The sequence below is a fragment of the Bombyx mandarina genome, chromosome 01 (assembly GCF_030267445.1).
Source record: "Bombyx mandarina strain Sakado chromosome 01, ASM3026744v2".
Classification (NCBI taxonomy): Eukaryota; Metazoa; Arthropoda; class Insecta; order Lepidoptera; family Bombycidae; genus Bombyx; species Bombyx mandarina.
The window spans coordinates 14,269,173-14,296,166 of record NC_143208.1 but is presented as its reverse complement, the minus strand read 5'-3'; the positions used below and the strand labels follow the sequence as shown (position 1 = coordinate 14,296,166).

At 35.8% G+C, this 26,994-nt stretch overlaps 1 protein-coding gene across 1 annotated transcript in view; it reads left to right on the top strand.

Moving 5' to 3' along the window:
• The window catches only part of LOC114252513 (solute carrier family 7 member 14), a 159,417-nt gene that overhangs the window by 11,965 nt on the left and 120,458 nt on the right, over positions 1-26,994 (top strand). Inside the window, exons 2-3 of the mRNA XM_028186996.2 lie at positions 20,209-20,274; positions 23,044-23,188. Coding sequence (XP_028042797.2) covers positions 20,267-20,274; positions 23,044-23,188 — 153 coding nt within the window. The 5' untranslated portion in view covers positions 20,209-20,266. The remainder of the gene's footprint in view (positions 1-20,208; positions 20,275-23,043; positions 23,189-26,994) is intronic.

Below are 26,994 nucleotides of genomic sequence, written 5' to 3'. Positions count from 1 at the left end.
AAGACATATAGAAGTGACTTCTCAAATGCGCATACTAGACTCACCACCGAAAACAAAAATCAATATTTTATTCGCACTTTTAATTGTAATATAATATTTGACAGGTTTTGGTTTAATTAGAATCTAGTGCGGCCTACATTCAATTTAATAGGTCCACCTAGTTCCTAGTTCTAATGCATTCTTCCCGGCACCAAAACAACTTCTAGGAAATAGTGTTGTTAGGAAGCTTGTCTGAAAATGTTCAAAGTTGTAGCACAGTGCTTGCTTCAAAACACTTTGTTTAATAAGTTAATTTGTATCGTACGACATGGCAGTATTTATCTCTATTACAAATCTCTAAAGCGTCTGTTCCTATTTCATATCTCTTGCATCGTACCGTGTCATATTAAGTCTTTTGAATCTTGTTCGTTTCTTACTCATACAAAATTCTTGTCTTTGACTTCTTATCGGTACTCGAGTGCATATTCTTAAGGCTCCAAAAGTCTGTTTGAAACTCCTTAAAACCGAAAAGTTCCGTGCATCCCGACGCTCGAATTTAAACTTACAAGAGCTTAAGCACTTGTACAAGTTAACACAATACGTTTTAGTTTAAAACTCCTCTATTCAATTCTAAACGTATGTATATAATATATGTATATATATAATGTATGTATATAATATTATAGTACCGTAAATGTGATTGACGATCAATTGTTATTTTCACATTTATTCGAAATTCGTTGAAGATTGCTAGCGAGACTTTTGGAATAAATAGAAACATAACCAAATTATTACTTACTTTACATTTTTTTAAGTTTATGGGCTTGGAAATTCATCTATGGTGTTTTAGCTTGAATTCTGTCACTCATCATCAAAATTCACGGTCAAATTCTGAATTTTATTGTGTAACGACTGTCTCACCCTTCAAACTGAAACTATTGGGCCTGCATGTTGTCCATGGTAGAAATGGGAAAGGATGGTGGTATCCATCCATCTTATCACTCGTGTTAAAAGGAATTTAACTTTTTGCACTTAAAACTTAGCTTTAGAAAGCACTACCAATTTTGGAAGTCCGTGCTCCTTCGCTTTGTTTCTAATGAATACGAAAAGGACAAGAATGTATCACGAAATGCTGATGACAAGTTTTGTTTTAATTGAATAGAGGCCGGAACTTCACTTTGTCATTGATAGCCAGATTGTAACCAAATTATATTTGTAAATTAAATGGTGACAGAATTTAGCGGAGCACGATCTGATTGCTCAATACTGTCTATTACAATAATTGGAAATCCGAATAGATGATTTTATACACAACTAGCTGACCCGGCAGACTTCGTATTGCCTCAATCGATAAATAAAATACCCAAACTTTTGTATAAAATAAACTTAAAACAAACAAAATGAATCCGTCCGACGGAGGACGCATCAAAGGGAAAACAAAATTATTATTTTTACCTTTTAAACCTTCTCTGGACTTCCACAAATAATTCAAGACCAAAATTAGCCAAATCGGTCCAGCCGTTCTCGAGTTTTAGCGAGATTAACGAACAGCGATTCATTTATAGATATATATATATATATATACCTAGTCAGGTCATAAATTCTGTCACATGTTTAATGTAAAATAAGTGAAACAAGTTTTTTTCATTATGTAACCATTCATATACCAAAATGAACTTAACAAAACATAGATTCTTATGACACTAAAGTTTATTCAAAATGACCTCCGTGATTTTGAATACAGGCCTTCAATCTGCGCGGCCAGTCGTCTATCGCAGCACGAACGAGGTCCATGTCAATATCGGCGGCTGCCTTAATCAAGGATGTCTTGAGTGACTCCAAATTGGGATGAGGCTTTGAGCACGCCTTTTCCTCCAAGTGTTGCCATATCTTGTAATCTAACGGATTCAAATCTGAACTGGAGGAGGGCCAGTCTTCATGCCGGATGAAGTCGATTTCACGCGCCGCCAGCCAGTCTTGTGTGCTCTTCGCTCTATGAGCTGGCGCCGAATCTTGTTGGAATACCCAGTGCCTGTTATTGCACATGGTATGAGAAACAGGTTCCACAAGGTTTGTCAGGACTGTATTTTGATACACAACTGCATTCGTTTTTACACCTTTCTCACAAAAATGTACCTCTGTTAAGCCCCAATAAGAAACTCCCAACCATACCATGAGCGAGGATGGAAAATGACCTCGTTGGACACGTGGAATACGGTTGCTCGCTTCTTCACTACTGTGTGCGTACACCTTATCATTTTGTTTGTTGTAGCTCTCTTCTACGGTAAAAATTTTTTCATCCGAAAAAAGAATTTCCCGATATATTTTTTCCGCGTACCGCTTCAACAAAGCGCGGCATCTCTTCAGTCTCAGGTCCATTAGACGAGCATTCAAACGATGTCCTGTTTTTCTTCGATATGCCCGAAGCCCTAAGTCTTCATTTAACACCCTTTTCACCGTGGTTCTGCTTAACCCCATCTGAAGGGCCAACAGTTTCTGCTTACGTTTGGGATTTCTTTGAATTCGCGCCTTCACAGCTTTTATCACTGCTGGAGTCCTAACAGACCGAGGGCGACCACTTCTTGACCTGTCATCTACACTAGAGTCTTCATTGTATCGTTTGATGGTACGATAAACGAATCTTTTGGATATATTAAAATTTTTCAGTATGTTAAAAATTTGAATTGGCGCGTAACCGCAACGATGCAACGCAATAACTGCAACACGGTCTTCTTTAAGCGTCCACTCCATATTTAAAAATGAGTAAAAATTCTAAAAGTATACATTTTTATTTTCATAAACAATTCGAAATTCGAATTCAATAAACTTTTTTGTGGCCAGCATTCTAAAAGAAAAGTTTTTACTGTGTGACAATACTTATGACCTGACTATGTATATAGATTTGTTTTAAAATACTCGCAGTTAACATATTTTGTACAATGATGGATCGATGTTGTTTGTCTAAGCTCGAACAGTCGTTAGAATATGATCCAACGCGCATTTATTTCAATCAGCCCTTGTTTCCATATAACTTGGCTAGCTCCTTAAATATTTAAGCTTGTAACAAGCGTAAAAACTCGTACTGTCATCGTGGTGAAATAAAACTCGTATGGATATGCTCTAGGGATTCTCAAGTGCTCACGACACTCCCTCGCAGATACGTTTATCATTCTTGTTCTTGCAGTATTGCTGATTCGTCGCTCGCAATTAAATCCCTCCCGATTTCACTTCAGTAAACCTGATTAATCCAAAAAGAAATTAAAATAATTGTATATCGGTTTATACAATGTCACGGGAATCTTTTCTTTTTATCGCTTAGATAGGTGTTGACGCGCTAACGGCCCACCTGGTGTTAAGCGGCTACTGGAGCCCATAGACAGCAACAACGTAAATTCCGCCACCCAACATGAAACATAGGTTCTAAGTCTCAGTTTTTATAGAACATCGATTGTTCTACCTTTCAAGCCGAAACGCATTACTGCTTTACGGCAGAAATCGGCAGGAAGGTGGTACTTACCCGTGCGAGCACATAAGATGCCCTACCACCAGTAATTATGCAATTATAATTTTTGCGGGTTTTGTTTTTTACTACTCAATACTATTCTTTCACCGCGGTAGTCGATGGTGAACATTTTTTGATAAGTATTTGTTTAGACGTGCCCGCGGGATTTGAGCACTGGCCCAGTCGCATCTTTCAATACGAATGCACCTATCTTTTCGTTTAAGCGACGACGACTTCACAACTAGCTTCTATGGGTATCGATTCCGCTAATTGTTACCTACAGAGGACACGGGGCCTCACTCTTTTCGAAGCTCATTAATCATCTACTCATTACTACTTGTTAATCCATACTTCGCTACATATCCGGAGTGAGCAAGTGAGCATATTACAAATGCCTTCAGCAAAGCATACAGTTATCGTAATCACCATCTTACGGAAGCCCAAGCCCCACAAAGGGTCACTAGCTATTATGGGTGGTTGAACTACCAAGGTCATTTATGGCCAACGCTCCGATATCATGACCATGAACTCTCGCGTTTCAAAAGATAACCTCATTAGGTCTGCAAACTTATCGGAACCACAAAAACTTATAGAAATGAATTAAGCTGTTTAATAAAAAAAATAAGAAAAATGTGGCACTACACACGAAGTATGAAATATTTTAGTGGAATGCGTAATCGATATAATAATATACAAAGACTTACATATATTTAAAGATATCAGATACTATTTTTACCTGCCATCTACTATTAATATTCCGGGATATCAAAGAAAGATTATATATTATTTCAAAAGATTAGTAATAATATATCGATAGATAATTGCCTGGGCGTTGAAGATTAATGAAATGCGCTCAATCAAGATACATTTATTGGTATTAGGACGTATTGTAAACTCAGCCTGTATCAGTCGCGTGGCCCGTTTCCAAGGGTGGGGCAATTCTTATACTTAACAACCTCATGACCTCGACATCCCGTCTCAAGGTGGGTACGTACACCGGGTAGACCGTGAGCTACTTCACCTGCAAATACAAATAAGAAAATACAAACATTGGCTTCAAAGTTGTTTATAAATACATATGTAGCTCCCTTGCAGATTTTCCGTAAAATAAAGCGTTTCCGTAATATAAAGCGTAAGCGTAATAAATTTCATGAGATTTCATTAGACAGGAAATGGATTCTTCAGCTTTCTGCATTCTTTTACGTTAAGTTATTTAACAATACTTTGACAATAAACATTTCACGGCTTTGTGGTGTTATTTCGAAGTCTATTATTATGTTTATTTATGATTATATTTCATAGTTTTTTTTTTATTTAGAATTTTAGAAGTCGTTGTGGTCTAAAGGATAAGTCCTCCGGTGCATTCGTGTTGAGCTACGCCATGCCGAATCCCAGGGGGGTACCAATTTTTCTAATTAAATACGTACTCAACATATGTTCATGATTGACTTCCGCGGTAAAGGAATAATATTGTGTAATATAAATCAAACCTGCAAAATTATAATTTGCGTATTATTACAGGTGGTAGGACCTCTTGTGAGTTCACGCGGGTACATACCACCACCCTGCCTATTTCTGCCGTGAAGCAGTAATGCGTTTCGGTTTGAAGGGCGGGGCAGTCGTTGTAACTATACTTGAGAACTTATATCTCAAAGTGGGTGGCGCATTTACGTTGTAGATGTCTATGGGCTCCAGTAACCACTTAACACCAGGTGAGCTGTGAGCTCGTCCAACAATCTAAGCAATGCAAAAATATATATTTGTTTTTAAAAATAAATGAAAGATAGCTTCGTTGGTTAGACATAAATACTTGAAAATCGCTACTAAACTTGAAACATAGGGTGAATTAAAATGTGGAAGAAGAGAAAAAATAATAATTATATAACAGTGCTGTATAAATATAATAATATAATAAATAAATATAAAATTATTCTTAGATAAGAAGAGGTGATCCTCTGATCAAAAGTAAGTTTTTTGTATGGAGAGTGTTGACAATATAGTATGTTCTTGCTCTCTTAGCAAAACAAGAAGGCCAGTCTGTCAATTTTTCGTGAAACGTAGCTGGATGAAGAGCTAATTAAAATTAAATGCAACAGAGTTTTTTGATTAGCTAATCCATGGCGCTAGTAATCTTCTGCAGTATCACTTACGAATAGTTATTAAGTGCTTTGAGTTAGATCGAAGCATTCGGAGTTCATAAGTGGTTAAACGTTAATGGAAATCAACACTATTTGTTTGAAGTACACTCGTCGTATTCTCGGCGAGTAAGATTGGTTCCGCTGGTTACTTTGCTTTTTTTTTGAGGATAATTTAGCTTCGTCTGCCTTTAATAGAAACATTATTAGAAACCGTTCGAATGTTCTCGAATGATTAATATTATTTAGTTCATCTATTGATCGCGGTCAAGACTATAATAAAATTATGTGTAGTTGAAAACAAAAAAACAAACGTGTGGCACTCGGGAACTGCCGCGGTAAAGCTATTTGCTTAGCATTTTTAATCAACTTATGCAATTATAATTAGACAATAATAATTTAATATTAAAACAATAATAAAACCAGACCACGCTATATTAAACATTAATAAAAGCAACACCTTAACTGTCCCCTTCACACTCAAAAATTAGACCGCGCGAGAGAGAGAAGGGCAAACTTTTCATGATGCGCATACAGTATGACGTCACGCCACGCGCTTATTCACAAACACTACACAAGCGCAACGTTTGAATGTGTTGAGCGCGAGCTACATGGTAGGCGGAGTGTGGGGTGTAAGGTTTTTTTCGTTACAGAATTTCATGATTCCGCCGCGCTCAAGGCCCGCGATAAAAGCTATGCAATAGCTTAAAAAAAACACCTTTGAATAACGCCTCAAATTAACAATTAATTTCGTCTATTTTTTATGCTGTTGATACTAGTCAGGATGTTAAAGCGAAATTATAAAATTATTGTAGTATCATCAGTTCTTGATGCGTGTGCAAATTTTCAAGATAACCGCAAGGGTAATCCTGTTCTAGTAAAACATTCACCAATAATAGATGAATTGTATACCATAGTTTTTTTTTTGTATGATAGGTAGGTAGGCCGGAGGTATATACCACCACCCAGCCTATCTCTGCCGTGAAGCAGTAGTGCGTTTCGGTTTGAAGGATAGTGCAGTCGTTGTACTGTTAAAACTTAGAACTTGTGTCTTACGGTGGTTGGCGACATTTGCGTTCTAAATGTCTATGGGCTCCGGTAACTACTTAACACCAGGTGGGCCTTGAGATCGTTCCACCCATCTAATAAGTAAAAAAGAGTTGGTGTATTTCCAGAAAAGCAACATACCCCAAAATTTGTTTTTGATAGCGAAGAATTAAATCAAAAACTTTACTGTGTGAGATCAGTTTTGACTGCGAATTGGCCGATCCATTATTTAATATTATACGTAATATGCGGGCGTTCACTAACATGCATTACCGGAATACCCAAAAATTGGTTACCAACCCAAAATTATTTTCTGAATATTATACTCATAAATAGAAGAACTAATAAACGATTAAATGAAAAAGCGGTCTTGAAATTGTATTACTACGACCCTTTTATATTTTCATTCCGTTTAAGAACGTTTTAAGACAATTCTCAGAAAAAATATTCTTGTAGTTATTTCATCATCCTCATCATCATCAGCCTTTATCTGTCCACTGCTGGACATAGGCCTTCCCCAATGCCTTCCACAGAATGCGGTCCTCCGCCTTCCACATCCAACGACTTCCCGCCGTGCGCACTAAGTCGTCGGAGGACGACGCTCCTGGTACCCATCCGTGGCCTCCATTCGAGGACTTTCCTCTCCCACCTGGCGTCGTTGGTTCGACAGATATGACTGGCCCATTGCCACTTTAGCCTGCTGACTTGAGACTTGAGAGCTATGTCGTCGACTTTGGTTCTCCGTCGAATTTCTTCGTTCCGGATTTTGTCCCTTAGGGAGATACCGAGCATAGCTCTCTCCATCGCCCGCTGTGCGACTCTTAACTTAGGTCGTTATTTGCGAATAATAAACTGTCATGATTTATATTTCGGAACTTGTAATCCATGATTTCAAGAATAGTTAAAAAAAAAGTTAAAACTTAAGTGCAAACCGCTAATTAAAATATACCTTTGATGTATATATTTTTGTCCACAAAAATTCATTTTAATGTTTTAAAAATCTTTCACGAACGATATAATACTAAAATATTGCAATACAAAACAAGTAAATTAGATTAAAAATCTGACTCGTTTATTGAAGAAGAAAGCGAAGACTACGAGTAAAATTTATTAGCGAAAGGGGCCGTTACAGATTGCAATATCAGAATGCATCAAAGCGCTTTATTTGGAAAACAAGCATATTTTATTACAAGGAGACTGCTTGCCAGAGACACTAATAGATAGATTGCTTTTTTACTCTAAATGAATGCGGTTGGATAGGATTTAATATAAAATATGTGTTTTATTTTTATTACATAGACGGGTGATCGCCTCGGCTGGTTCTTTAATGGTTACCTGAGAATATAGACATGGCAACGAGAGTCATATTTTGGGGTAATGGGAGGAAAGGGAAACTCATCCACAGATGGGTGTTGTTGGACGAACGGTTCAAATTTTGTTACTTGTGTGTATTCAAGCTTATCTTTTAAATTACGCGCGATTCATGCAAATTAAAGATTTTTTTCTTTGTAAAATACTACTGTAGAAAAACTGTTGTAAAATTGGGCGTTGTTAAGAAAAACGCCCAATCTGGTGCATGCTTAACCACCTGAGAACGGGAGTTGGTCACTGTAACCAACTGCGGAAGAGATGGGGCTGGACGGAAAACGAAAGCTGTGAATGCGGATGCCCAGAGCAAACTATGCGCCACATTGTCATGGAGTGCCCACTAACGAAATTCGCAGGCCAAGTGGAATATCTCAAAAATGTAACAGAAGAAGCTATCGATTATTTCACAAACTGTAAATTTAAATTATAACCACGCAGTGTAAACGAATGCCATACGATAAATAAATAAACCTGAAAAATCTGTGGGCATGCTATTTGATGTAAGGTCATATTTTATTCTGTAATATCATAAACATTTGATAGTAGCCATAAAGATCATTGATGAGTATTCGTTCATAGATGAAAATCAGAACATAGTACAGACGCACAAATTATCAAAAAGACGTACACATCATTAATTTTTTTATTTTACGTTTTTAATATCTAATACATACCTCTACTTAACAAATGTCCCCGCATGACTTTCACGATGAAGAAATAACATTGTTTAAATATAAACCAAACCCAAAAGAATAATGCTTTTTAATTACCAGTGGTAGAACGTCTTGGTACGGCACGGGTAAGTACCACCACGTTGCCTATTTCTGCGGCGAACCAGTAATGCGGCTTAAAGGGTGGGGCAGCCATTGTACCATAAAACTGAGACTTAGCAAACATTCGACTTTACCGTCATTTCTGGATTGGTTTTATTAATTGTGAAGTTCATATCACTCTTGACTTGGGATTTTAATTATTTTAATTCACGCATCCTAGAAATAAAATTAAAACTATCTGCAAAGATTTGTTGCATAAAATTAAAAACAAATATTACCTTTTCAAACGATTTGTTCATTCTTTTACGTTATTTTAATAGGACGGGGAATGATTAGCGAGTCGCTCTGACATATTAATACGCCACCACAGTTGATGTTAATGATAAAAAAACGATGAAAATAAATTAAATTCATTAGCTTATTATTCCTGTAGACCCACCTGGTTAAATAGTTAAGTAGGATTTCCACACAGATTTAATATGAAAGTCACAACCCACCTTAAAATAAAGTCTTTGTTAGATTATATGTGGTACATTCACGCCTCAAACTGAAGTATAGACTGTTAATCATGTATTTTAACTTTTTATAGACTTTATTTCTTTTATCGTTAAATTCGTTCGTAAACAATTATTAGATGTGTGATAATTTTAAAAAACCTGTTTTGGCACTGTGACCGTATGGTTATAGCATAGGTGACAGCATAGAACAGTACCATCTCGTATCTTCATGTTGGTATCGTGAAAAGCAACTAAGGGATTTACCGGAGAATGGGTATCAGTGTTCCCTGATTTTTTTTTTTTTTTTTTTTTTTTTTTTTTTTTTTTTTTTTTTTTTTTTTTTTTTTTTTTTTTTTTTTTTTTTTTATTGCTTAGATGTGTGGACGAGCTCACAGCCCACCTGGTGTTAAGTGGTTACTGGAGCCCATAGACATCTACAACGTAAATGCGCCACACATCTTGAGATATAGTTCTATGGTCTCAGTATAGTCACAACGGCTGCCGCACCCTTCAAACCGAAACGCATTACTGCTTCACGGCAGAAATAGGCGGCGCGGTGGTACCTACCCGTGCGGACTCACAAGAGGTCCTACCACCAGTAATTACGCAAATTATAATTTTGCGGGTTTGATTTTTATTGCACGGTGTTATTCCTTCACCGTGGAAGTCAATCGTGAACATTTGTCGAGTACGTATTTCATTAGAAAAATTGGTACCCGCCTGCGGGACTCGAACACCGGTGCATCGCTACATACGAATGCACCAGACGTCTTATCCTTTAGGCCACGACGACTAATACCAATGCACTGTGATCACCTACCGGATCGATTACTAGTATAGTAAGTCCTTATATAGGATACCATCAGCTAATCCTTGCCGCCATTCAACAGTCACGTCTCCTGTTTCGAAGTGCGAAAAATTCGTTGTCCAATACAACTTAGACTTTGACTGCATGTTTCAAAAGTAGCAGCAATCATATTGTGATATCTCTATGGGCTTTGATAGCGACTTTATACTGAGTTACGCGCGAACTCACGCTAGGCTAGAATCATTAAAATTTCATATAAATACAGAAGGCGCCATAGTCATTAATAGGAAATAAAGCAAATATTAATTGGGAATCTCGTTTAAAGCATCAGACAGAGCCCACGAAGCGTGCACGAAAAAATTCAATCAAAAAATATCGAGATTCAATCAGGCGCCTCGCAATTTGCCGGCCAAGAAAAAACGTAAAAACCGTCAGCTGAATTCGTTAAAATTTTTCGTTATATGCGTACCAAGCTATAATCTAAACAAACGTGTATCGGATAATTTTTAGTGAGTACAACTAAGTAAAGGATAGCGATAACTAAGCGAGTTAATTACGCAATTGTTTCAAATTATTAATCTACATAGTTTCACAAGTTGCACTTAACTTAATTTATTAGCAACGTTATCTCAAAGGCATGCACGCCCGTTAATACATTTAGTTTTGAACTCCGATCAAAGACTAACGTTTATGGGGGAATATCGAAGATGATTCAATTACCTACGACGTCCCCTGAAAGAACCAGCATGTCTTTTGCACATAATTAAACTCAAAATACTAGTGGTCCCGCAGTACTCGAAATTCGACTAAAATTAATTGGAATTGTAAGTTTGTACACTATTATGATTGTATTTTATACTTATATAATCATAAACTTCGCCAAGACTATACAATAAAAAATATTAACAAAGACAAACAATATTTAATCCATTTTCAATTTGACAACAGACTTCAAGAACAAAAGTTTGACAATAAATAGTATGCATGCGTGTGTGCGTGAAATACATGGTATGTAGTGTGTGTAATGTTTTCTTTATTGATTAAATGGTACTATTATTGATCGAAGATTAAATGTATCTTTTATGCATTATTTAAAAAAAAAATAACATTGTGCACTTCTTCTCTATATTCTCTATAAGTGTGGAAAATTTCATACTCCTCCGTCCGCGCAATTTTCGTAAAAAGGGATACAAAGTTTTTACTTCACGTATTAATATATAGATTAGTCCATTATGAAGCAAATTAACTTCGAACGTAACACCTTTGTTCTTAGCAGAAATTCAATTAACCGCTTGAGGGGAACTCCAACGAAGACATGTCTTCTTATCACACACTTAACGTTCGTATTGATATCAGAAACAGAAGTCTGCAACGTCTCGAACTTTAGTACCAACAATAATATTCTCGTTCACATTAAAATTCGGTTTTAAATATTTGCGAATGCTTGTTAACTCGATTCTCGGAGTGGTGTCACGGTCCGCGTATTTCGAGGCTTTTTCGATAATTTCCACGGCTCGTACCGTCTACATCTAATATTAAATCGGAGTGGATTAATTTCGCCAGGCGGTCGTCGAGTGGCGAGACGAGTCGTAGGTTTGCAAAGTTCTGATTGGAAGACATCGATAGTGCACTCGAAGCGTAATTAACTTGTCTTCTAACATGTTGATCTATGAATCCTCTGTCAAAGTTTTAGTTTTAAGTTGGTATTCGTATTTAAAAAAAACTATTTTTATAAAGCATGGGCTTCTCTAACGTATCGCCGTCGCTAAAGCCGTCTACTTTAGTAAATTAAGCGAGAATTACAGTCTACATGGTTCTACAATAGATATACTCGTATGAAAGCAATAAACTAACGCTGATAAAATATTAACTGGTCGTGACATTGGACGAAAATATAACATTTAAACATATTGAAATTAATAAGATTGACTATTTTAAAATTGACCTAATTTTCGATGGATTTGACCGAGCGCTGTGATGTCTTCAAGGGAGTTTTGAAGAGAGTTCTAGTAGGGGCAGCATGCCTCATCTTCTGATCTTGCCTGTGTAGAATAACATAATGATATTTAGTAAGTGTAAGTGACAGTTCACTATTGCTATAACTATAAACTCAGCTTAAATGAAAACTTAGTGATTTTGAAGTTAGAAACGTTAATATGAGTTTCACAGTAGAGCAGACGAAGTACCTGTTATCATTTGAAGCATAAATATATTTCAACTTACTTTATTGTTGTCGTCTATACATATAAATAAAATTGGAGTGTCTGTTTGTAACATTGAAATAACCGCTTTTTACTACGTGCATATGAATATAATATATATACGGTACATACACCATGACAATATTTTTTTAAATTTTTGTCTGTCTGTCTGTCTGTTTGTTCCGGCTAATCTCTGGAACAGCTGGACCTATTTTGACGAGACTTTCACTGATAGATAGCTGATGATCTAAAGAGTAACTTAGGCTACTTTTTTAGACTAGCTGCGCCCCGTGGCCTCACCTACGGTACGAAAATAACCGCGGGTAACATCGCGGGGCTCTGCTATCTATACTAATATTATAAAGAGGAAAGATTTGTTTGTTTGTTTGTTTCGAATAGGCTCCAAAACTACTGGACCGATTTGAAAAATTATTTTTCCATTAGAAGCCGACATTGTCCCTGATGAACATAGGCTACTTTTTCATTTTCTTTTTTTTTTTTGTTTCATGTGTGTTTTAATGTTTCCGAAGCGAAGCGAGGGCGGGTCGCTAGTATTACATAAACGCGTATATTTTATCGAGATTCAGTAGCTTATCTACCAAATAAAAAATAAAAAATACAATATTTTAATTGACGACATGGGTTATCATAATAATTAGTTAAATTTCGTGTCTGTGTCATGAGGAGGACCAAACTCGGAGTACAGCAACCATATTATGGAAAAGCTTAGCGACCATCATAATTAAATAAGTACACAAAAAAATCTTGTGCTGTTGAATGTTGAAGAGTTAATCTATTTGGCCTTAATCCCGGATTTTCGTTCAGGTCACACTTTCCATTAAAATGCGTATCATCGTATAAATAGTGAATCTAAATTATTTGACATAAGCAAACATATAAAATAAAAATAGTGTAAGAAAAAATGAATTTATTTTAAAAAAGCGTAAGGTGCATGGTATAAGTAGTAGTTTATAAATATTTTATGAACAGATATGAGTAGAAGGATTATTTTGATAATATGCTGAAAAGCACCCCACGCTTTTTTACATTATAATCATTTTTTTTTACACTATTTTTAATTCGAATTTATTAAAATTTATTTTCTATTTTTTAGTTGGATTTTTTATAAAAGCGTATATTGTTAGGTTTTTAAACGTTTTTTTTTTTTTTTTTTTTAGTTAAATTTCATTTTTTTCAATATTTTAAATATTGGTTTGTCATCGGTCCTTAATAAGTATACCAAATTTCGAGTTAATCCGACGTTTTTAAAGAAGTCAAAATCATGTTCATATATTTCGTTACAAACATACATACATACGTCTGAAGCTAATAAAAGCGTATTAAAAAGAATTGGTATGATGAGTTTATAATATGTATTATTCTAGTAGTCTAATATATTCTGTATTCGCTAACACATTGTTAAGCTGCCTCTCTGACTGCGTTCGAGAATATATAACGATCTATTCTCAATCGAGTCTGCACCCAACATTCCAAGAACCTATTGGAGTGAAGATATCTCCAAGCTATGCAGATCAGTCGCCGTCTAAAGCATCGTCTCGTACTTCATATATTCAATCAACAACGTTTTGTATTCCGCCGAGAATTCTTATTACATAAATTATTTTTTTAACTGTAGGACGTAATATAGACTCGCACGAGTAGGGAAATGATTATCGGATATAGACAACGCGACTACGAGCCGAGCTGTGACATGATATCTAAGACTCTTTTGTATTTTATTGGAACGCATCTCTGTTTCACGCTAGAAATAGGTAGGGTGGTGATTGTACTTACCCGTGCGGGATCACAAGACCCATTACCTAGAAAAAATATTACATGCTGTCGCGAGCAAGCATGGTCATGATAGCGATATAAAATAAGACAAAATTAAAATCATCTGCGCGTTGTTTGCGGAAAATTTGTAAGTAATAACAAAAAAAATTACACAAATACAACTATTATCATCGTCAATCTTATTCTATTAATTTGTCGTTGTACTCTTAGTAGTTTTTAGGTTTTCATGCCAATCCTGCTAGTTACGAACCTATTTGCTGCGACGCAATCATGCGCTGTTGTTCAAAAGGCAAGGCGAAAGATCATGAAACTACAGAAACGTATAGAACAAATGATCATAGCCATTTTGGTTAAGCCAATTGAATTTGAAATCTCAAGCACGACAAGACTGAACTGTAATGTACTCAACACAGTTATCGTTTCATGAACAACTGATTGAGAGTTGTTTCCATCTCACGGTTGCTATAATTCAAGAGCAGGACGACGAATCTTAAGCTAGATAGATATGGGTGCTAATACCGCTATTGGAGTGACAACAATGTTCGTGTTCCTTGCTTGCAAGCTGCGATAATAAACAGAACGTCGGCGATCTCACGGCTCATGGAGAATGAATTGTCCTAAACAAACAATGAGAAGCTGCCCAGCTGAGGATAGTTGTATTAAGTTGCTATTTATTTGATCGGGGAATTTAAGCGTTTACTGAATTACAGTAATTTTAACGGCAAAATTCAAGGCGAGCCTAATTATTCTTTTTATTGCCTCTATGGATGGACGAGCTCACGGTTCACCTTATCGTGGTTACCAGAGCTCTTAGTCATTAACAACGTAAATGGCTCCACTCACCTTGAGACATGTGTTTGAATTTTTTTATTTATTGCTTAGATGGGTGTACGAGCTCACCGCCCACCTGGTGTTAAGTAGTAACTGAAGCCCATAGACATCTACAACGTAAATGCGCTACCCATCTTGAGATATAAGTTCTAAGGTCTCAGTATAGTTACAACGGCTGCCCTACCCTTCAAACCTTAACGCATTACTGCTTCACGGCAGAAAGAGGCAGGGTGGTACCTACTCGCATGGGCACACAATCGGCCCTACCAGTAAATATTGTATTGAGACCGCGTTTTGAAAAATCACTCGAATTTTCAATTTTAATGTAAAAATAACTTCTTATTTCCAAATGTCACATTTTGTACCTCATCAAGCTGTTGTGAGATAATATTTATTTTCAATATCTCATCTACATTTAAATATCGAGCTCTCAAGAAAAGAGCAAAACAGTACAACAAACCTTAAAACCCGTAAAAATTAATAATCATTTTGCAAAAATCAGAGTAATAAAAGCCGCAAAACCTATAAAGTTGTGTAACTACTCATAAGGGTGTGTTTATTAAGCCCGTATCGCAAGGTGTCACTCTCTATGTAGGTATCAACTCTATTCCTGCAACGAAGTATTTTAGTTTTCATACTTCAAGGCTTAGACAGCAGCCAAATAACAAAATTGAGATTTCGACTTCAAGTATCGAGGTAGATAATGTCATTCAAGTCATTACTACTCAAAACCATCGACCGCTGAGCTTGTCCATGCAAAGAAAAAAAAAAAAAATTCGTTACCTATAGTAATCACATTGTTACTCTGTAACCAAAATCGTTCTCGGAAATCACCAATCCGGCACGGACAAGTCACCAGAAGACTCTTTTCAAATCTTGCTTATAGCCGGACTTTGCATTACGCGAATTAGAAACGTGCCTAAAACAACAACACAAAGGTTTGTTACCGTCGACTGAATGGACTTGTGTAGGATGCCAACGTTACAAACAGACAAATATACTTCTAGAAATGTACTGTACATATTTTCAATTATGTACTTAAAACTCTCACCCTCAACGCGATAATATCGGCAAATCCGGGATTTCTTTATTCGTAATATTTTAAGGCATAATTGGTAACAAATATTTAGGTGTAAACCATGTTTCACTTTATTTTTTAAAGTGTAATCATTCAATCTTAGAAAACGTTAAAATAACTTTCGCTTAAGATGCGTTTATAAGAAAAGTCGATAAGTGTTAAATAAAAACAGAACACAATCTAACTACGGGTGTATATAATATGACTTGATTCTATGCAGATCAATACGGTGCGCGTGGAATGTTTTGATGGCGTGTCCGAGAAACATAAAACTGCAAAGCTTTGATAAACGTTGGAATACCTTAACAAATTTAAAAAAAATATATATATTTTTAAGCAAAAAGTTTGGAAATTTTAAATCACCGTAACAAAAAAGTATATTAACTATATATTATTTAAAAAAAAAACAACTTAAAGGTATTTTCGGTTAAATTTCGGTTTTCGCAAATATTCGACCGTGATCACGAGAACAGAGAACAGAGTCACACGAAATACTATTATAAAATGAAAATAAAAAACGTGAGATTAAACCGTAAACGTTGTTGCAATTGAGCAATTTATAGTTTAATATTTATTTATGAATTGTGCTTACTCCGCTAGCGCAACGACACTTTTTTTTTTTTTTCCACAGTAGAAAATCGCCGGATCCCCACCCGCGCGGCAGGTGGGGTATGTGGAAGTTGAACCTCACTAAAAACTCCTGCCGCTCACAACCGGTGCCCTACCTCGGACCGGGCCGGAGGCCAGTCGGGGCTATTGAGACGGCGGGACAGGGTTGACGCAGAGCACATTACATCCATCCCACCGTCCCACGGACGACGGACCGGCGGCCGCCAGCGACACGACCACCGGTTCCCTCGTTCAGCGGGCCGAGAGCCCGCTTTGATGGCACCGCGTTACACCTTCCCCCAGAGCGGAGCGCAACGACCCTTAGTGGCTCTAGGCCTCAGATTCCAAAAGCGACATCGATATCACGCTATGTCTTACAATAAAAGTCAGCGTTCTATGGATTTCACAATTTGTTTCCATAAAATAAAAGGACTAGTAAAGCGTCGTTTGTTAATAATTGAATGCGGATAGCACCATATGAAGTTGTAGAATATGAAAATTCGTACGTGCTTCTCCTTCGCGGCCCCTCCCGGCGATGTAAACAATGCAGACCCGATAAATAAATTAAAATATACACTAACCCGAGTTAGATCTAGTTTTACCAGGGCTTGCTGCTTACACTCGATTAATTTTAATTTGTTTACACGTTATTCTAAAAGTATACTAACTTAAAATATATTTATCATGTGTCTTTAAATTACAGGATTCTCAATTTTTTCTAAGTCAATTTTCAATAACATTTATGCATAGATTACAAAAAAACAAATAATGAAATTAACAGATTTGAAGTCACCTACAACATTAGACATGTATATTTTTGTTACCAATTTTTAAACAACAAACCAAGCAATTTTTGGGTCTCCACTTGAGATAAACAAAAAAAAAATTACTTTCAAAAAATCTTTATGGACTTATTATGCACATGTTTGTGTGCTAAAAGCGCTGGTGTTTCATTTGGCCAATGCTTAGTTTACGAGTTATTTAAAAGCAAAATTCGTGACAAAATTGCGGTGGGCCTTATTTTGTTTTGAGTAGTTTACATATATAATTTTATTACCAATTTTTAAACATCAAACCAAAAATATCCCCTGATTTCAGTTCAAATATTTTTCAGAACATGTTTACTAATGTCAGAGATTTATCAAATTTTCATGGAATAAATAATCGCGCCGTCGTGTCAAAAATAAACATTCAAGCGGGACTAGTCCCCATAGATAACCCTTTTCGGCCAACCCATTGCGCATCCCGGGCCCAAGTGAGGCAGAACTTTCTAGCAAACATCTACTCAACTCGAATACAAATAATAATTGTAGTTTAAAAACAAAAACACGCTTAAACAGCAAACTGAACCAACAATTAATTTTGTCTTTTTTCCCCTGTTCATAATAGTCTGGTTATTAGAGCGAAGTTCTAAAATTATTATATTGTCATCAGTCCTCGCTAATCCTCTTATTGTGCCCATCTCTAATTACATATCCGAACCCAGGCGATAGGCAATTCAAAGCTGCCGACGCGCGTCGTCCGTCACATATCTTGTCAAATCCTCCAGATCTACTCTGTCGGTGATTTTAGGTTTTTCAAACACAGGTCACCGTCCTCATCGAACTCGTCGACTACAACGAATTGTTGTTCTATGAGCAAACTAGTTCATAGACACAATCCACTAAGTTTCTAGCCGGATCTTCTCAGTAGGTCGCGATTCCGACCCGGTGGAAGATTATACGAAGCAATGCTCTTGCTAGGGCCAGTGTTTTAGTGCACTCTCTCAGATCAAGTCCCGCGAGTCCACCTACCAAACATACCGTAGTTAGAATAGCCCCTTAGGCTAACAACGAACACGTAGCAAAGAAAAGTGCGATTGCGTGCTTTCATGTTGATATATGATTCAGGTACTCTACAGAAATATTCAAAAAAGGAATACAAAACAAACTAAATGTTAACTAAAACTTTCCTTAAAACATTACCTACATATCTAGGTAATAATTAATTAAAAACCAAAAAAATAAATATAAATATATGGTAAATTGAAATTATTTTATCTAACTTCCTATTATAATAAATTTATCTATAAACCTAAATTTGTTATATATTACATATATATTTGTATTCCCTTGTAATCCCTTGAGAAACCAACATTAAGACGAATAGGCTTATTCAATAATTCACTTCTCTTTGAAATCAATCCTCGAAGAGATTAATCGGATTTCGCGGAATCCATATACATTTTTATGGCTTCTACAATTTTCTCTGAAGCACGTATCAGGCGTTGTTACAACGAAAAACGCGTCTAATAACTTAGAAATTAAAAACTAAATGATTTCAATTGTGACACTTAGAATGAGCTTGTATTAGAATGCATATACAATACTTCATATATAATAAGCATTGAAGAGTTTCCTAGTGAGAGCTCAACTCTGAGTCTAACAAACATATTATTATGGTAAAACTTATAACGAACATCACATTAATATTCAAATATAAAACTTTGAGTCTGTGCCATTGCTAATTATATAATCGTTGACGAGTTTCTTTATCTAGATTTAAAATACTGATTTTCAATTCAGGTCACGCTTACCATAAAAATGAATATTCATCAAAGAGAACATGTAAAAATTCATCTCCGTATAATTAGAAAAAGTGGGTCTAATTTAGCTTGCAAGATTTGCCCTAAACAAACTTACAAAGAAGGGAAGTTAAAGCTTGTAATATTGTTAGAACTCAGAATAAAATCATAATTGAATCTGAAGAATTATTTTCGCTTGCGGTCCGCCTTAAAATTTAGAGTCAAAAATAACTTCTCAGACTGACTAGTGCATCGTCGGATACCGCTTTTAGACATGTGACATGTGAAATAAAGATTTTTGTACAAATAAATGTGTTATCGAACGGCAACCCATGACTTTATTATGTGTACATCTGGGGTGCAGTATATATATGTTTTACATCCTCGTTTATATCCCTCACAAATTGTTAATGTTCGTGAGTTTCTAACTCGCCAGAAGTGCCATTTTTACGAAATCAACGAGAGTTTTTGAAAGGTAACCATATGATGAGACGGCTAAAGAACGACTGATACCAAGCTTTTGAAGTATCTGGAATATGACCGACGCCTCCGTACCCACTTTATGCAAGACGATCACTGCAATCCTATTTTCTTTAACACCCATTCCATATTCTAATTTGATAATGAGCACGAAAAAATATGTAAAATAGCGCAAAATCGAAAACAGTTTTTAAAATAATATACGTGTTCCAAATTCAAAATAATTAAAAAGTTGAAAAAAGAAAAGTTTTTATGTAACAGTATTTATGGCCAGACTAGTTATATTTAGCTACCGCTACATTTCCTGTAAATGACCATGAGAATACTTGGGAAACATACGACAATAAAAAATATATTATATTAAAAAAGTTATAGTTAAATTTGAATTACGCAAAATCACAGTACACCATTAATAAATGTTTGCTTTAACCGTGCTTAGAAGGTGTTTGATCAGTGCTATTTTAAATTTTATTATCACTTACCTAAAATCCGTTTTGAAACGAAAATATGCTCTCCAAACTAAGACGCCAATTATTTTCACAGGTCGCAGCAGCGTCGGATGTAGGTGGTTGCTACACGAATCGCATTCTCCACAATCAGTATGCAGCGGTATGTCAACTTTGATTTTTATAAAGATAAATTGGCCAATGAAATGTCTTCCTTAAGATGACAAACTAAGGTTTGCTTTTCTTCAATGCAGCCTCATGTCCATCTGTTCTAAAGTGGCCGCTATGACTCAAAATATTAGCAATGAGAGGAGCATAGCCAAACCGCTACCTGAAACTACCGTATAAGATTCTTCTTAAGCTACATTTGTACTGTCACAATACTCGAGAGATACAGATGAGATAGATATATTCCAAAGCTGGATAGTAAGATGCAAGAAATACGAAAAGTAAAATGATAAATGACCGCCGTGATTCTGCCTGGTCAGATTGAATTAGGTTTTGATAACGGTGGGCATGATGGTCAAACAGAGAAGATGATATCAATTTAAACAATCCTCCAAAGCGCCACCCATGGAATTCAATTTACTCATAAAAGTACAGATCTTTGCGTAGGTGAGAAAACTCGAATAAATAATCTAAAATTTGTAATTATAAAAAGGGCCAACGACGGAACAGAGGACGATGGTTATGCTTTTTACCTGAAATCGATCGATCACATTTTAAAATTAATAATATAGCCAGCACAAAATTTAAGCAATATATTTGTTGAGGTATGTTTCTAAATAAAAATAAATATAAATCAAAAGATAATTATTCTTCCTGCAACAAATAAAGGCTTTACGAAATAAGTTTCATATAAGGAAATATTTTTTATATGTTTTCAATCTGGGAAATAGGATAAAGTATACCTACGTCAGAATTGCCTGTATAGAACAAGTGTAGGTTTTAAAAAAATAATTGGCGACACGCTAACAACCTAACGAGTGGGGCCACACTGAACGACGTGTTGTTTTACATCCTCGTTTATATCCCTCCGGTTATATCCCTCACAAATTGTTAATGTTCGTGAATTTCTAACTCGCCAGAAGTGCCATTTTTACGAAATCAACGAAAGTTTTTGAAAGGTAACCATCCATGGCTTCACTTTCGCAACCGTGTTTTCGATCATGAATGCCCTTGTTATATTTTAAACAAAAACTTTGGGCTTTCTCGGGTTGTTTTTTGTTAAGAATGCGTCATTCTGCCACAAAAAAGACATTTGTTCGAATTTAAAAGGTATAAATGCCTTCTATTGTAATACAACTGCTATTTTTACTTTGTGTCTACAGTTGGGTGGTTGTAGGGATATTAAGAATTTATATAGGGTCACCCAACCATAGTATACTATAAAGAGCAAAGAAGTCCTTAGCCTGTGTATTTAAAAAAAAGCATTATATACATTTTATTGTCGATGATATATGTACATCGCACATGAGTTGATGTTGTCATGTCCTTTTCACCATCACCCAACATGCTACAGCAGTACCTTTTTGTTTTCTCTTCTTTTTTCAAGATTTAACACTAATTTGAAGGAGAACATATAATTGCGCTTGGAAAGTACTTTAAGCATAAACTCCAGAATTTGCAATAGAATAGCAGGTTGTCAATCAGTTTTTTTTAATTAACTAAGCCAATATTCCATACACATCTCTTATTCCTCTCCTATCGTTAGACAGCAGAAAATCCCTTAAAATACAAAGGATTCACAAATTCGGAATCTACTCGTCTTTTTCATTTGAAATCGGTTATGAACTACATCAAAAATAGAAGTGACTTTATATGAAAAAAACAGAAATAACAGATGAAACAGTCCATTACTTACCCCTGGATTATTTACGTAACAATGATACCTCGAGAGATTTAGTTCTGGTGTTACCGTTACATAACATTTTAGCACGTAAAATCGAAATAATTTCAGAGATGTTTTGTTGTAAATAAATCTTATCTGTCACAAAACAAGAGTCGTTATTCTGTATGTGATACTAAATTTTGTATTTTTTTATAAATTTATATATTTACTTTGATCAAATCAGTATTGGTTTTCGGTCTTGGATTACTTAAAATAAGAGAGATAATATTGTTCCGATCTTTTCAATATTCAATTTAAATAGAAACGAGATATCTCTGTTTTACAATTTAAACCCAAATAAAAGAGATTTTCATAATAAACGATGAACAGACTAACTCACTATTGATATGAAGCAGAAAAAAAAAAAACCGAATACAGTCAGTTGTTAAAATCAAAAAGACAGTGCTCGCCCGCGTAAGTGCGTCCTATAAAAACTTAATATCAAAACTTGAAGAAGTACAAAAGTTGGAACGAACGAAATATATAGGAGATTCAAATCTAAAATTTCTTTAATAATATAATGTTTGATCTGTGAATTTTGGTTTTGGGAAACCGATCACCATCCATATTGCATTAAGCATATTGCATTACCGGTGTTTATATTAATGTTATTATTAATTATTGATCACATGTTAAGTCGCCTCCATTACGTCATGATTCAGGTTTTATTCCGCGTCATTAAGTCAGGTCTAATCTCAAGTATTTTTTTTTATTAGTTTATTTTACTAGATTAAATATACACACATTAACATTTAACATAAATAGAAAAATGTTTTTTTTATTAAATAATAAAATAAAAATATAGACAGATATCAAAACTCAGAAATATAGATTATGATAGATAAAATATAGATACATAATATAAAAACTAAAAAATATATTAATAATGATAAAAGAAAAAAAAACACTGGAACAATAATTTTCGGGGTAGTTGAATTGTTGGTGGTAAATAAAAGCGCGGTGATGGTACTGAGGTATTGGGTAGAGTTTGAGCTTTTATAAATTTCAAGAAAAGACTGATGTTATAAATTTTGTCCACAGCGTAATGCAGCGTATCCAGCAAGTAGACTGGAAGGCCGTCCGTCGCGACGGTCATAACATCTTCACCAAGCTCATCAGGACGAAAGACCCGTTGGAGGCAGAGGCCAACCAAGAACTGGCTGTGCCGGGGAGACATCGTTTATCGGTGCGTAATTAATTTTCCTACCACCTACTGGTAGTAGGACCTCTTGTAAGTCCGCACGGGTACGTACCACCGCCCTGTCTATTTCTGCCGTGAAGCAGTAATGCGTTTCGGTTTCAAGGGTGAGGCAGCCGTTGTAAATATACTCAGACCTTAGAACTTATATCTCAAGGTGGGTGGCGCATTTACGTTGTAGACGTCTATGGGCTCCAGTGACCACTTAACACCAGGTGAGCTGTGAGCTCGTCCACCCATCTAAGCAATAAAAAAAAACTCTCATTTCCTAGCGTAATACTTAACCTAATACCCAAGGCGTGACACAGGATAACCGTTGTTTTATAATACAACTTCAATTTAATGTCTCAATATGGCCGATGGCGTTTACGTGGTTTCTGTGCAGTCTAGTGATTCTTTAATACCAGGTAGAGCACGAGCTCGGAAATAAATTAAAATAATCGTATAGAAGCAATCTCAGAAGGTACTCAATGCGAGTTTTCGTCAGAATGACGCAAATAGCCGTTTTACTATTCTATTTTCAAGATCATGGAAAGGTTTCATCATCCATCATCCATGGTTTCTGAAGAGTTCGGAAACCATGAATGATGGCTTTTGTGATATGAACATAGCAGAACATTATGTAATTTTTAAACATAATTTTAATTCAAAAAATGCACTTATACATTTCCACTACTAGTTGAAGAACTAGTCTGTGAAAAATATTCTACGTAAAATTTCATTCTGAAGGAACGAACGGTCAATGGAAAACTAACCAAGTTATTTTTCAATTGCGGCTGTGTTACGGTGCGGCTCAAATATCCAGCCTCGCTCCTACTATTGTTTCTCCAGACCGCTTCAGAATTTGTCATTTGAAAGAGTACTACTGAGTAATTTAATTCATGCACACTGGATGCTGGTTATCAATTTTTTTCTTTCTTATATTCCAATTTTATTTGTATTATTTTATTTTTAATTAAGTGTAATTATTTGAAAGAAAGCATATACCAGTAGCAAGTTTAAAGAGATATCCTCCGTGCGTCGTGTTCCTCAGTGCTGAGGATCGTGACCTTTATAGAATACATGCATAAAGGTTTTCTTGGGAAAATTGCTAGTGGTGGGTTCCCGCGTCCTTCCACAGCAGAATTTCAAAGGTGATTTAGTTCCTCTGGGCTACTGAAGCCCAAGTTCGGGTTACTTGACCGCCGGCCGTTGCTCGGCGTTATATCTTTACGGCTGGGTAGGCGGCATACCGACGCCAACCCTCCTCTTTTCTCATCCGGGTTTGGGACCGGCAATGGCAGAAACTACGGATAGTCAGGCGCAAATCGAAAACATTCTTCTGGATAGGATTCCCTGTACTGTGGAATTTTAGTTTAACTAGCATCTGAATAGTCGCACGCCGCAAGGTTATTGTATGGATAAATGGTCTGCATTTTGAAGTTCATCTGCCTATCCCGATAAATAAAATAATGACTTGTCTATAATTAAACTGGTGGTAGGGCTCATTGTGAGTCGGAACGGGTAGGTACCAGCATCCTGCCCGTTTCTGCCGTGAAGCTGCAATGCGTTACGGCTTGAAAGGGTGGGGCAGCCGGAAAATCGAGGCTCACGTCTGACCAGCCTTGAAAAGAAAAGCACGTGGCGCCATTTACGTCGCTGATGTCTATGGGCCCGGTAACCACCTAACGTCAGGGCCGTGAGCTCTTCCACTCATGTAAGAAAAAGCTAATTAACAAGATTATATTATTCAATACAATTGGGAGGGTAAATGATTTCCACAATTCCGATCCAAAACAAATTCAACGTTTTCATTTTTATTTAAATACAAATTAATTTTGTAATTTAATTTAATTTCTGTTCGATTGCTAATTAAATACAAATATATGGTTTAATGGAAATTCAAATCGACATATGATATTGAGTTATACCCACACACAATAGAGTTACGCAAATAGAGTTTCAATATTATAATAATGAGATCATTAACAAACATACATGTGTATGTACCTTTGTGTGGGTAATTATGTTTGATGCAAGCGTATCTCCAGAACTACTGAATTAATTGGGGTTTGGACTAATTAGTAACACATTCAAAGATCCTCGTTAAAAATGTACTAATCCGTAATAAAAACATTATTAAAAACAAGCCAAGAACTAGGAAATTAAATGAAAACCAGTTTTTTTTTCTCTGTATGCAACAAATTTTCCTGAAATTACTTTCTAGTTTAGTCCGTCACTGAAGTTTTATTAAAACAATTTTTACTGGTGGTAGGACCTCTTGTGACTCCGCACGGGTAGTTACCACCACCCTGCCTATTTCTGCCCTGAAGCAGTAATGCGCTTCGGTTTGAAGGGTGGGCAGCCGTTGAAACTGTGCTTGAGACCTTAGAACTTATATCTCAAGGTGGATGGCAATTACGTTGTAGATGTCTATGGGCTCCAGTAAGCACTTAAAACCAGGTGGGCTGTGAGCTCGTCCATCCATCTAAGCAAAAAAATCATAATAAAAAAAAAAAAATCCCTTACAACAATTTAGATTGTAACAACTTAAACCACAATCTTGAGGCTCACCATCGGCTTTCTGATAACGGAAATGTTAAAGTTGTTGTAGCATTCATTGCTGTTAACAACTACGTTATCTGTTGTCAGTCGGATCCGGTCCAGCCTTCAATGGAAAAGCGTATACATATATACTGTATGTAGTACGACGTCTAACAAGCAAGTGACACTTTCCGATTCACTTCCCGAGCTCGCTGGATACAAACGTTTATTAGATTGGCTTCGTGAATAAGCCCGTTATAAAATTTACAATATGATAATTATGAAATTAAAGTACGAGAGGATCTTTATACCATAATACTAGGTTTGGCGTTTAATTATGGAGATAGTGAAGCAGTAAGGCGTTTCAGTTTGAAGGGTGGGGCAGCCGTTATAACCATACTGAGACCTTAGAACTCATATCTCAAGGTGGGTGGCGGAATTTACGTTGTAGATGACTATGGGCTCCGGTAACTTTTTAACATCAGGTGGGCCGTGAGCTCGTCCACCTATCTAAGCAATAAAATAAAAAATTTAAATATGACTATGCAAATCGGTGCCCCGATATCTTTCCATAATAATCGAACCCTTACCTTATTTTTATGCTTAACCTTCACAACTCCTACAAGCACTGGCAAACTAAGTTCAATATAAAAAAAGAAAGAATGTAAGTGTTTACGACAGGGCGTGAAATTCGTGAAAGACTCAGCTAGGCTTGATCTACAAGTGCCTTCAAGTATGTCAAAAAAAGAACGTAAATGCGCATTTGAAATCAAGTTTTATTATATTTAGAAAAAAAAAAAAAAAAACAGTACGCTGCGTGTGTAACACAAATTCGGAAAATATTTTTACCCTTTGAAACTAAAAGGCGTAGAATATTGGGCTCAAAATAAATAAAAATAATAATATGTTTCAAAATAAACAGTATACAATATATCTATATATACAACATTATAACATTATAACTTTGCAGTTTTTTAAAGGAGAAGTTCTCATTCCGAACCAATATTTATAAGTTTCTTTGAGTGAGAAAATATCAGCAATTTCTACAAGTAATTTCCACTTCGTTCATTCATAGGACCAGTCTTTATGAATACTATTATTTGATAGGTTTTGCCGCGATTGATAGTTTTAATGAGTTCCCGAAATTGCGGTACTGTTGCGAGCGGAAATTTTGAAAAATTAATTAGCTTTTGCAATGTTTTTTTATCATCCAAATAAATTCGTATGAAAAAAAATTATTTTATATCAATTATGAATTTATAACCTAAAAA